We start from the raw sequence: 12,471 nt of genomic DNA, 5'->3' as shown, positions 1-12,471 counted from the left end.
ACCACTCTATCATGGACAATGAAATATACCACACTAAATAAATAGAGAATACAGGTAGATTACATACAGGTAGAATCCAGCTACATATCCAAACACTAGCAGTGTCCAAAACTGATATTTTCATAATGGGCTGTACATTCTTTTTAAAAGAGTAAAGTTAAAAAGTAAACTTAACTGGGCAATTTGGCTAGGCACTGCATTAGAATCAGAGAATTATAGAATCCCTACAGTGCAGAAGGAGGCCATTTGGCCCACTGAGTTTGCACTGGCTCTCTGAAAGACCATCTTACCCAGAACCTATCCTGTGACCCCAAGTATTTACGCCACTAATCCCCTTAACCAACACATCTTGGGATAACCAGGAGCAATATTGGGACAATTTTACATGGCCAGTCCACCGAACCTGCTCATATTTGGACTGTGGGAGGAAACCAGAGCACCTAGAGGAAATCCACGCAGACATGGGGAGAATGTGCAAATGCCACAAAGACAGTGACGTGAGGGTGGAATTGAACCCAGGTCTCCGGTGCCTTGAGGCAACAGTACTAACCATTGTTCCACCGTACCGCCCTGCCTCACTGTAACTTTCCAGTTCTGATCAAATACCTTTTTCTGGATGTGTCACCTTCTGAGCTTTTCTTTTCCCTGATCTTAAAATTCCAAGCACCCCTTCATTTGCCTTATAATCTATAAAGAGAATTGTAAATCATATTGAGAAAGGTAAATAATGAGTTGTGGTTGTGGTATCCCTGTTCTCTCACTGTTAATGTTCTAGATCCCATTGCAATTTTTAACAATAACAAAATGTGCAGAACGTGATTATTCCATGGAAGAACACACTGAATGAAATGGAGTTTCTGGACACAATGTACCAGTGCAATGCATAAGAAGTGTCAAAATTCCAGAAGCCACTAAATAAAAGCAACCTGACCATTTGAGAATGAGCTTCACATGTGTTGCTCAATGACACATTCTGACCGCCCTAAGCAATGCAAATGATTGTCTCACAGGTTGTTGGGGGCCCATTTCTCAAAGAAACCATGGCACCACAGCTCCAAACTGGGCCCGAGCTCCCTCTGAATGTGGTTCAGGGGGATCTGGACGCACTGAGCTCTGCAGTGAGAGACTTTGTCGAAGAAAGTGCAAAGCTGTGTCAGCCAGCCAGCATCCACATCTGCGACGGTAGTGAGGAAGAAAACAACCAGATTCTGTCCCTGATGGAAGAGCAAGGGATGATCAAACGCTTACACAAGTATGAGAACTGGTGAGTACCTTTCTCCTCTCCATGTTTTGGTGACGTTTTATTACTGGGCAGCAATGTTTCCATTTTGCATCAGCAACAAGCTCTCCCAGCTCAGGTATACCAGGGTAACATACAGAGCACACTCACTCTACAATGTCCTACCAACATGCATCAGCAATAGCTTCAGAAGACTATTTGCTGCTCTACCAGTGTGGCACTTCCATTCACCAAACCTGTTGCTTATATCTCCTGGGTGACGTTGCTGGGTCAGTTTGCAAACAATTTACTGTGCTCACATTCATTCCTTTTGCCCTTAATGACACGTGCAACACAAGGGAGAGATTTCCTGTGATTGTAAAATGGCATGAAGGGCCACACAAACCAGTTAATTGTATAACGGCTGATACAAACCCAAAAAAAGCTAATTCATTTAGAAGATTCAAAGCCTGATTACAATTTAAATAATGAAAACTTATGGCAGATTTCTACAGAGACAATCAGACTTAGTTCAGGACACACACACTGACACACACACAAATCCGTAACACTCAATCTCGGTCAGTTTGGACACATGAAGGAACTGGTCTAAGTTCCAGCCTTCAATTCTGAATCACCCCACACAGCCAGGGTGTATTATTGAATTGTGATGATGACTGACATCTTAAAGCCAGACTTACTGTGACTGAATTGGATTAATTTTTGTTCTTTCCAGCTGGTTAGCTCGCACAGACCCCCGGGATGTTGCTCGTGTGGAGAGTAAGACTGTGATTATAACCCCTGAACAGAGAGACACCATTCCCACAGCAAAGAGTGGAGTAAGCCAGCTCGGACGCTGGCTGTCAGAGAAGGAGTTTGAAAAGGCATTCGATGCCCGATTCCCAGACTGTATGAAAGGTACAGACATTCATTCAATCTGGGTTATTTCTGAGCTATTCTATGCAGACTTGTGAGTGATTATTCAATAAAAGGTGTGGTGATTATATCAGTTATTGACACCTCAGTGTGGAATGTATCACACTAAAGTTATCCAATCATTCTGTTCACCTGCTTCTCACACTGTACAATACATTAGACAGGGGTTCCTGAACTATTGAGGAGGAGCCAGGATCTCTGCTGTTATCTGTGCCAGCTTCTGACATAGTTACATTGCAGAGAAACCTCCCATCTCCACCATTCAGCTGTCCTAACTACAGTGCTGTGGTTGGCAGACTTGCGCGTTCCAGGGAGTCGCAGCAGCCGGCATGAACAATGCACAATGCAGATCATAGAATCATAGCATCCCTACAGTGCAGAAGAGGCCATTCGGCCCATCGAGTCTGCACCGACTCTCTGAACGAGTGTTGTACCAGGCCCTCTCCCCTGCCCTATCCCTGTAATCCGTACACTTACCATGACTAATTCACCTAACCTGCACATCTTTGGATTGTGGGAGGAAACTGGAGCACCTGGAGGAAACCCATGCAGACACGGGGAGAATGTGCAGGCTCCACAAAGACGGCGACCCAAGACCAGAATTGAATTTGGGACCCTGGAGCTGTGCTAACCACTGTGCCAATGTGTTGCCAGCCAGATAAATGTCAGCCAAACACGCAATTAAAATCGAAGGAACTTTTATCCCCGTCTCTCTGTCTCAGGATGGGTTGTACAAATGACAGGTGAAAGGGAGCTTGGTGTTTGGATCATAGGAGGAAATTCTGAGCTCCATTCTTATGGTTATGTCCTCATCCTCATCCAAGGGTGAGATAACTATCTTGGTGTTACTCAGGGTATTTGTTATTCCACCAGTATTGCTGTAAATGCTTTAATAGACAGTATCTGGGCTGGGATGATGACAATATCTGAGCTTAATCTTGAGTTTATAAGGATTTAAAGAGAATAGTCTCAGCAACAATTTTCTTCCTGTCAATCTTTAGGCCGTACAATGTACGTGATCCCATTCAGCATGGGACCTGTGGGGTCTCCTCTGTCCAAGATCGGGATCCAGCTGACCGATTCACCGTATGTCGTGGCTAGCATGAGAATCATGACTCGCATGGGATCAGCTGTACTGGAGACCCTGGGGACTGGCCAGTTTGTCAAATGTCTTCATTCAGTCGGATGCCCCTTACCGCTAAAGAGTGAGTTTGGATTCAGCATCTTTGGAATGAATGATAATTCTGTGCGTGTGGTGGCAGGGAGGGGAGGGGAGGGGTGGGAGAAGGGGTCTTCTCCTTTGATCCAGCAGATTTTTATCCAGCTTTGAGTAACAATCCATCTCTTGTACTTAGGGCCACTGGTCAATAACTGGGCCTGCAATCCCGAGCTGACACTGGTCGCCCACATACCTCAGCGCAGGGAGATTATTTCATTCGGGAGCGGTTATGGAGGCAACTCACTGCTGGGGAAGAAGTGTTTCGCTCTGCGCATCGCCTCCAGGATTGCTCAGGAAGAGGGTTGGCTGGCTGAGCACATGCTGGTAAGAATACAGGAGTTACTCTTTATTGCATCTTTAACGGCTGCGCTTGTAATAAAGCTCTCGCCCGTGAAAGAAGCAAACTTCTGAAATAAGGCAAATGTCAGATTTAAACTCTGCATTGAGATGTCAGTCTTGCTGGATTGATTAAAGTAAAGTTTTAAAGCTTATTCTCAGAAGTAAGCTGACATTAACACTGCATTGAAGTTACTGTGAAAACCCCCCCCCCGTCGCCACACACTGGCGCGAGGTCGGGTACACTGAGGGAGAATTTATCAGGGTCAATGGAACACATCTTTCAGACTGTGGGAGGAAACTGGATCACCTGAAGGAAACCCACCCAGACATGGGGAGAATGTGCAGACTCCACACAGTCAGTGACCCAAGCTGGGAATCGAACCTGGGTAGAGCAAAAGATGCTGGAATCTGAAACAGAAAGGAAATGGGACACTTTTATCACCTCTTTCAGCCGTCATTTACATTCCTTTGGAACTATTACTGTCCCCCCCACCTCATAGTATAAATCTTTCCTGATTTTCTTTGCCTTTAGCTCCGACAAAGGGTCATCCAGATTCAAAATGTTGGCTCTATTCTCTCTCCAGACCTGCTGAGATTTTCCAATGATTTCTGTTTTCGGTTGAACCCGGGTCCTTGGGTTTTACGAGGCAGCAGTGCTAACCACTGTGCCATCATGCCATCGCTCTGACAGAGATACTGATAGAGGTGATAGTCCTCTCACTTCCCATCAGAGGTGAATGATCCAAGTCCCCCTCCAGATACTTGGGGATATTATCTGGGTTTGACAACCCAGTCAGTACTGTAGGAATGCTGCATAGTCACAACTGACATCTTTCAGATGAGATATTAAACTGAAACTATCTCTGGACTCTCATGTCGGTATAAAAGATTTCACGGCATCATTTTGAAGGATAAAGGATGAATTTTCTCATCCCGTTTATCTGGTAATATTTATCCCTTAACCAATGTCACTAAAACTGGTTGATTTGGCCATTCACTGTCGGTTTGTGGGATCTTGCTATGCACTTACTAGGTGCTGTGTTTCTGATATCATGTCAGTCACTGTGCTTCAAAAGTGCGTCAGTTTCTGGGATGTTCTTTGGGGCATCCTGAGGTCTTGAAAGGTGCTATATAATTGCAAATTCTGCCACTGAGGAGTTGCTAGACAATGAGTCATGTTTCTCTGTCTCACACAGAGCTGAATAATGTTTGAACTTTAGATTAAATGAAGTGTTTCAGGTGTTATCATTACTGGAGGAATTTAAATCATTTGGGATCAGCCATGCGAGATAAAGGGGTAAACACAGTAAGAAGCCTCACAACACCAGGTTAAAGACCAACAGGTTTATTTGGTAGCAAAAGCCGCTAGCTTTTGGAGCGCTGCCCCTTCATCAGGTGAGTCGGAGTTCTATTCACAAACAGGGCATATAAAGACACAAACTCAATTTGGACTCCCAGTCCAACGCCAGCATCGCCACAAGATAAAGGGGGAGGCAGTGGTGTAGTGATAATGTCACAATGCTGGTAATCCAGAGACCCAGGGGAGTTCTCTGGGGACTCAGGTTCAAATCCCACCACAGCAGATAGTGAAATTTATATTCAATTAAAAAAAAATGAAAAATCTATTGGTGAGCATTGAAACTAGAAATGGGCCTGCTCCATTATTCATTTGGTGATGGCTGATTGTCAAATTTAATATCCTGATTCCACCTTCCTCCATATCCCTTCAGCTCCAAGAGCTATATCTGTGCTATTCTTGAAATCACACAATCACAATCACATTGTCAATTGTTGTAAAAACCCATCCGGTTCACTAATGTCCTTTAGGGAAGGAAATCTGCTGTCCATACCTACATGTGAGTCCAGATCCACAGCAATGGCCTACCCTGTGAAATGGCCTCGAGCACGTTTCAAGGGTATTTAGGGATGGGCAATAAATGCCAGTGACACCCACATCCATTGAAGGAATAAAACAAATGGTGCAGAAATACTCAACAATGCTAGGCTGTTCAGCCTGTGTCAGTGTGAATACAGGCACGCACTGCGTATCCCATGCTGTATGTATAAGAAATGTAGATTAGACTGTAGGATCAGCGAATGGACATCATTTACTCATCAGCTTCTCCTCTTCCTCCCCAGATCCTGGGAGTGACCAATCCCAAAGGTCAGAAGAAGTACATTGCTGCAGCCTTCCCCAGTGCCTGTGGGAAAACAAACATGGCCATGATGAATCCCACATTGCCTGGCTGGAAGATCGAGTGTGTGGGAGATGACATTGCCTGGATGAAATTCGATGAACAAGGTTTGTTTCTCTCAGCTTGTCTTTATAGTTTAAGGTAGATGTGAAATGATCCAATGAGGAAAGTGATTCCTCTGTTTCGAAGGTGCATTGCCTGGTGAAAGTCCAGTCACTTTATTAATACCTCCCTTACTCGACCTTCCCACAGGTAACCTGAGAGCAATCAACCCAGAAAATGGCTTCTTTGGTGTGGCGCCTGGAACGTCTCTCAAAACAAACCCAAACGCAATGAAAACGATCAGCAAGAACACCATTTTCACCAACGTAGCAGAGACCAGCGATGGAGGGGTTTATTGGGAAGGAATCGATGACAATCTGCCCCCCGGCGTCACCGTAACTTCATGGAAAAACAAAGCGTGGAGTCCAGAAGATGGAGAGCCATGTTCGCACCCCAACTCCAGGTTCTGTACTCCTGCCAGACAATGTCCGATCATCGACCCAGATTGGGAGTCTCCTGAAGGAGTTCCCATTGAAGGGATTGTCTTTGGAGGACGCAGGCCAAAAGGTACAATAGTGTAATGTGTAGAACAACACAGCTAAACATTTGGGTCAGATTGAGTCAGCTGTGTTGGTGTTGTGCTGGAAAGCTGCTGAGGGAGCTCAGGAAATCTGGTAGTAGACATTTAGTGAAAGGCTGTAACTGGGAAGACTGTGTAACAGTATTAAAATATATGTGTGATTTTACATAAGAATCACATAGTACTTACAGCAGACCATTCAGCCCAACAGGTCTATGTTACTGTTGATTCTGCACCAGTCTGCTTCCTCTTCACCCCCATTTCACCCTATCAGCAGATCCATGTCTGCATTGACTCTGCTTACGGGCTTTCATAATCTAAAACATGCCTGTGTTTGGACATTCTTCATTCTTCTATTGCTTAACAAAGGAACCGCAACCATTTCCAACTTCCCTGATAGCTACAATCTCTCAATTTCACTATTGTGCTCGTAAATCTTGTTAAAACATCTCTGGTGCCTTTGTCCTTTACATAAAATGGAGACTGGAACTGTGTCACAAAAGCAGAAAATGCTGGAAAATCTCCGCTGGTCAGACAGCACCTGTGGAGAGAGAGACAGAGAATATAGCCAATGTTTCAGAGGCCATTCAGCCCATCAAATCTGCACTGACAACAATCCCATCCTATCCCCCGTAATCACACGTATAAGAACATAAGAACATAAGAAATAGGAGCAGGAGTAGGCCATCCAGCCCTTCGAGCCTGCCCCACCATTCAATAAGATCATGGCTGATCTGTTGTGGCTCAGTTCCACATTCCCGCCCTCTCCCCATAACCCTTAATCCCCTCTCTTATCAAAAACCCATCAACCCGCGTCTTAAAAATATTTAGCGAGGCAGCCTCCACCACTTCAATGGGCAGAGAATTCCAGAGATTCACCACCCTTTGAGTGAAGAAGTTCCTCCTCAACTCCGTTCTAAACCGCCCCCCCTTTATCTTGAGGCTGTGCCCCCTAGTCCTACTATCCTTTCTGAGCGGGAAGAGTCTCTCCACCTCTATCCTATCCATCCCATTCATCATCTTATACGTCTCAATGAGATCTCCCCTCATTCTTCTAAACTCTAACGAGTACAAGCCTAGTTTATTCAGCCTCTCCTCATAGCTCAACCCCCTCAACTCCGGTATCAGCCTAGTAAACCTCCACTAAGGGGCAATTTAACGTGATCAATCCACCTAACCTGCACATCTTTGGAGTTTGGGAGGAAACCGGAGCACCCGGGGAAACCCACCCAGCCACAGGAAGAACATGCAAACTCCACACAGTGATCGGAATTTTACTGCCTCGCCTTTCCCAGCATCGGTGAGGGCGAGGCTTGCAGAATGGCATTCTCCATTGGCCTCAGGTGGCACCTTACAAACATCGGGCAGGCAAGGCAGTAAAATTCTGGCAAGACAGCACCCCCGAGGCCAGAATTGAACCTGGATCCCTGCTACTGCGAGGCAGTATTACTAACCAGTATTACTGGTTATTATTACTGTGCCACCGTGCCAGCTTGTTTCAGGTCTAGATCACTCTTTATCAGCTCTGACAAAGGGTCATCTAGCCTCAAAACATTGGCTCTATTCTCTGTCCACAGATGCTGTCAGACCTGCTGAGATTTTCCAGCATTTTCTGTTTTGTTTCAGATTCCAGCTTTTGTTGCACTGGAACTGTGTATAGGATCCCACTTATGGTCTAACAAATCCTCTCTCAGTTTAACATAACTTGTCCGCTTTGCAGTTCTATTCTGTTAGTAACTAACCTCAATGCCCTGTTGTTTATTCTGATCATATTAAACTGCACAACTGCCGTTTGGAGTTTTGTAAACATGTCTTTCAGTTTAGTGCTTATTTTCCAAAGAGGGTAAAGCTTTCTTTAGTCTGCCTCTACTAAGATATACTCATTCACACTAATGTATATTGATTATTTATGTATATTCATTATTTCAAAGACATTCTTGGTCATTCTGTTCCAGGCGTTCCTCTGGTTTATGAAGCTTTCAACTGGCAGCATGGTGTTTTCATCGGAGCAGCCATGAGATCAGAGGCTACAGCTGCAGCGGAACACAAAGGTATGAGAATAACACTGGGAAACAACACTGGCACACTGGGGAACACAACATTGGAGACTGGGAAACAACATTGGACACTGGAGAACAACACTGGGGCACTGGGGAACACAACATTGGACACTGGGGAACACAACACTGGACCTGGGGAACAACACTGGGGCACTGGGGAACACAACATTGGACACTGGAGAACAACACTGGGGTACTGGGGAACACAACATTGGACCATGGGGAACAACACTAGGACACTAGGAATAACACTGGGACACTGGGGAACAACACTGGCACACTGGGGGACAACACTGGGTCACTGGGGAACAACACTGGCACACTGGAGAAAAACACTGGCACACTGGGGGAAAAAATACAGGGACACTGGGAAACAACATTGGGATACAACACTGGGACACTGGGGAACAACACTGGGACACTGGGAAAAACAACACTAGGACACTGGGAAAAACAACACTGGGACACTGGAAAATTCAACACTGGGACACTGGAAAATTCAACACTGGGAAACTGGGAATACAAGTAGATGTGGAGTGAGGAACCTAACATTCATTATCTACATGAAACAGAAAGCAGTCACTTTAGGCTTGATGTGAAATGGGCTGATTAGGTTGTGGTGTTGTTTATCTCCTTATGAACAAACTTGTGTAGTTCCTGTGTCACCCTCAGCATCAGTTCTTCATTGCCCCTTTTGTCATTGTTCCACAGGGAAGGTTATTATGCACGACCCTTTCGCCATGCGGCCTTTCTTTGGGTACAATTTTGGCAAGTACCTATCGCACTGGCTCAGCATGGAGCACAGGAGCAACTCTAAACTCCCCAAGATCTTCCACGTCAACTGGTTCCGCAAAGATACTCAGGGCAACTTCCTGTGGCCGGGCTTCGGGGAGAACTGCCGAGTCCTGGAGTGGATGTTCCGGAGGATCGATGGGGAGGACTGCGCCAAACACTCTCCTTTGGGCTTCGTTCCTGCAGACGGCGCCCTGAACATCAAGGGCCTCGGTCAGGTCAACATGGGTGCACTCTTCAGTGTCGAGAAAGAATTCTGGGAAGAGGAAATAGAAGCAATCAGAAAATATTTTGAAGACCAAGTCAACATTGACCTTCCCAGCGATGTGGCCAATCAGCTGCTGCAGTTAAAACAAAGAATCAGTCTGTTGTAATGAGGGTGTCAAACAGATAAATAAGGATGCAACGCCTCTCCCCGTGTGTCATCTGGTTAAGGGAGTAACTAACGAATTAGTACAGGCTTGCAACATCCACATCCCCAGGCCAACTATTGATCTGTGCTGGCTAAATTAATCTGACTCTGACAGATATCAGGGGCTTCCTTAATGTCTCATGGGTCAGGGAGGGGAAACTCAGCCAGAATTCCTGCTCTCAGTTGTTACTTAATGATGTCTACTGCACAGACTCATTACTATGTGTGTGTGTGTGTGTGTGTGTGTGTGTGTGTGTGTGGTGGAGACTGTGTGAGCAAGACTATGCGTGAGTGCTTGTTTGTGAGAGTGGCATGAGTGTGTGTGAGCATGTGTACATATGTGAATGTGAGTAAGCGAGTGTATATGTGTGAAAGAGTGGGTGCATGTGAGTGAGTGAATGAGTACATTGTCTGAATGTACGTGTGTCCGTGTTTGCTGAATTATCCACAGTCAAGTCTCCTGTACAAGCCTGAAGTGGGATCAGGGGAGGGGAAGGGAAAGGGGTTGGGTGAGGGAGAGTAAATGGGGCAGAGGGAAGAGGTGGGAGTGGGCCAGGTTCAAGCCAGGAACATTCTCTGATTATCATTACCAGACCTATAAAGATTGAAAGGATCATTATTCTGATTTAATTTTGGAGTGTAATCAATGTATTTGACTTGTTTCATATAGTTACACAGAATATTTTTGAAACGCGAATATGAATTAGAATCAACTTTGCCTTAGTTTTGGAACAGCAGTTACAGCTAACTCTTGTTGAATATTACTATAAACTCCAAAGGATTATGACATTTTGTTACTGGTCTCAAATTAATTCTTTTATTTTACATCAGGCTGTGCTTTGTTTTTGTAACTTATTATTTTTATTATCTGCATATTTTATAATGTCAATGCTTTATTTAAGTCCCATTCATTAAAAAAAACATTTTTACAACAGAAATGTCTCCTGTGCTCAATACTGGAATTATAGAAGGTCTGTGATAATCAGTAAAACACTTTTCCCTTGCCTGAGGTACTGAAATTCATCAACTAAGGGTTAAGTTCTGTATGACATAAAGAACGCAAGTCTGAGGAGCAATAAATGAGTTAGATTAATTACATACAAAATAATGAAACAAACATAGACCTCTTGCCCCATGAATACAGTGATCTCCCCTATCATGGACTCTACCCCATCCATGGGTGCAATGAATGGAAAGCTCGATCAGTACATTAGGGCAGAAGGAATAAATGCTGATAAGATTTGGTGAATCAGTTTTTTTAAAAGTTTACTTAGTGTCACAAGTAGGCTTACATTAAGAACATAAGAAATAGGAGCAGGAGTAGGCCATCTAGCCCTTCGAGCCTGCCCCGCCATTCAATAAGATCATGGCTGATCTGTCGTGGCTCAGTTCCACATTCCCGCCCTCTCCCCATAACCCTTAATCCCCTCTCTTATCAAAAACCCATCAACCCGCGTCTTAAAAATATTTAGCGAGGCAGCCTCCACCACTTCAACGGGCAGAGAATTCCAGAGATTCACCACCCTTTGAGTGAAGAAGTTCTCCCTCAACTCCGTTCTAAACCGCCCCCCCCTTTATCTTGAGGCTATGCCCCCTAGTCCTACTGTCCTATCTGAGCGGGAAGAGTCTCTCCACCTCTATCCTATCCATCCCATTCATCATCTTATACGTCTCAATGAGATCTCCCCTCATTCTTCTAAACTCTAACGAGTACAAGCCTAGTTTATTCAGCCTCTCCTCATAGTTCAACCCCCTCAACTCTGGCATCAGCCTAGTAAACCTCCTCTGCACTCCCTCCAAGGCCAAAATATCCTTGCGTAAGTACGGCGCCCAAAACTGCACACAGTACTCCAGCTGCGGCCTCACCAATGCCCTATGTGAAAATCCCCTAGTCCCCACAAGTTGGCACTTGTTTGATTACACTGAGGAAGAATTTAACATAGCCAATGCATCTAACCAACGCGTCTTTCGGACTGTGGGAGGAAAACCAAAGCACCCCAGAGGAAACCCACACAGAGATGGGGAGAAAGTAAAGTTTAAAGTTTATTTATTAGTTACAAATAAGGTTTACATTAACACTGCAATGAAGCCACTTTGGAATTCCCCTAGTCATTGGGCAGCACGGTAGCACAGCGGTTAGCACTGCTGCTTCACAGCTCCAGCGTCCTGGGTTCGATTCCCAGCTCGGGTCACTGTCTGTGTGGAGTTTGCACATTCTCCTTGTGTCTGCATGGGTTCCCTCTGGGTGCTCCGGTTTCCTCCCACAGTCCAAAGATGTGTGGGTTAGGTTGATTGGCCATGCTAAGAAATTGCCCCTTGGTGTCCAGGGTAACAGAGGTTAGAGGAATTAGTGGGTATAATATGTGGGGGTAGGGCCTGGGTGGGATTGTGTTTGGTGCAGAATCAATGGGCCAAGGGGCCTCTTCCTGCACTATAGGGTTCTATGGTAGTCCGCCTTACTACAGTGCTTATTCGTGTCAATGAACCTAACCAGCACATCTTTCAGACTGTGGGACGAAACTGGAGCATCTGGATGAAACCCACGCAGACACAGCGAGAATGTGCACACAGTGACCCAAGCTGGGAATCAAACCTGGGTCCCTGGTGCTGTGAGGCATCTGACAGGTGATTTTACAGAGGTGCAGGAGCAGGTTAAGGGAATGGAAAAGGTAAATCC

General features: G+C 45.2%; 1 protein-coding gene across 1 annotated transcript; it reads left to right on the top strand.

Moving 5' to 3' along the window:
* Positions 1-1,025: 1,025 nt before the first annotated feature.
* On the top strand, positions 1,026-9,756 carry LOC145353743 (phosphoenolpyruvate carboxykinase, cytosolic [GTP]-like). Its single transcript, XM_080204515.1, has 8 exons — positions 1,026-1,264; positions 1,956-2,137; positions 3,157-3,360; positions 3,511-3,698; positions 5,853-6,015; positions 6,161-6,517; positions 8,486-8,581; positions 9,302-9,756. The coding sequence occupies exons 1-8, from the start codon at positions 1,041-1,043 to the stop codon at positions 9,754-9,756; spliced, it is 1,869 nt and encodes a 622-aa protein (XP_080060641.1). The 5' UTR covers positions 1,026-1,040.
* Positions 9,757-12,471: the final 2,715 nt, after the last annotated feature.

The sequence above is a fragment of the Carcharhinus amblyrhynchos genome, chromosome 16 (assembly GCF_965287045.1).
Source record: "Carcharhinus amblyrhynchos chromosome 16, sCarAmb.v2.hapA, whole genome shotgun sequence".
Taxonomy (NCBI): Eukaryota; Metazoa; Chordata; class Chondrichthyes; order Carcharhiniformes; family Carcharhinidae; genus Carcharhinus; species Carcharhinus amblyrhynchos.
Note: the sequence above shows the minus strand (reverse complement) of the source record. Positions and strands in the feature narration are given on the sequence as shown.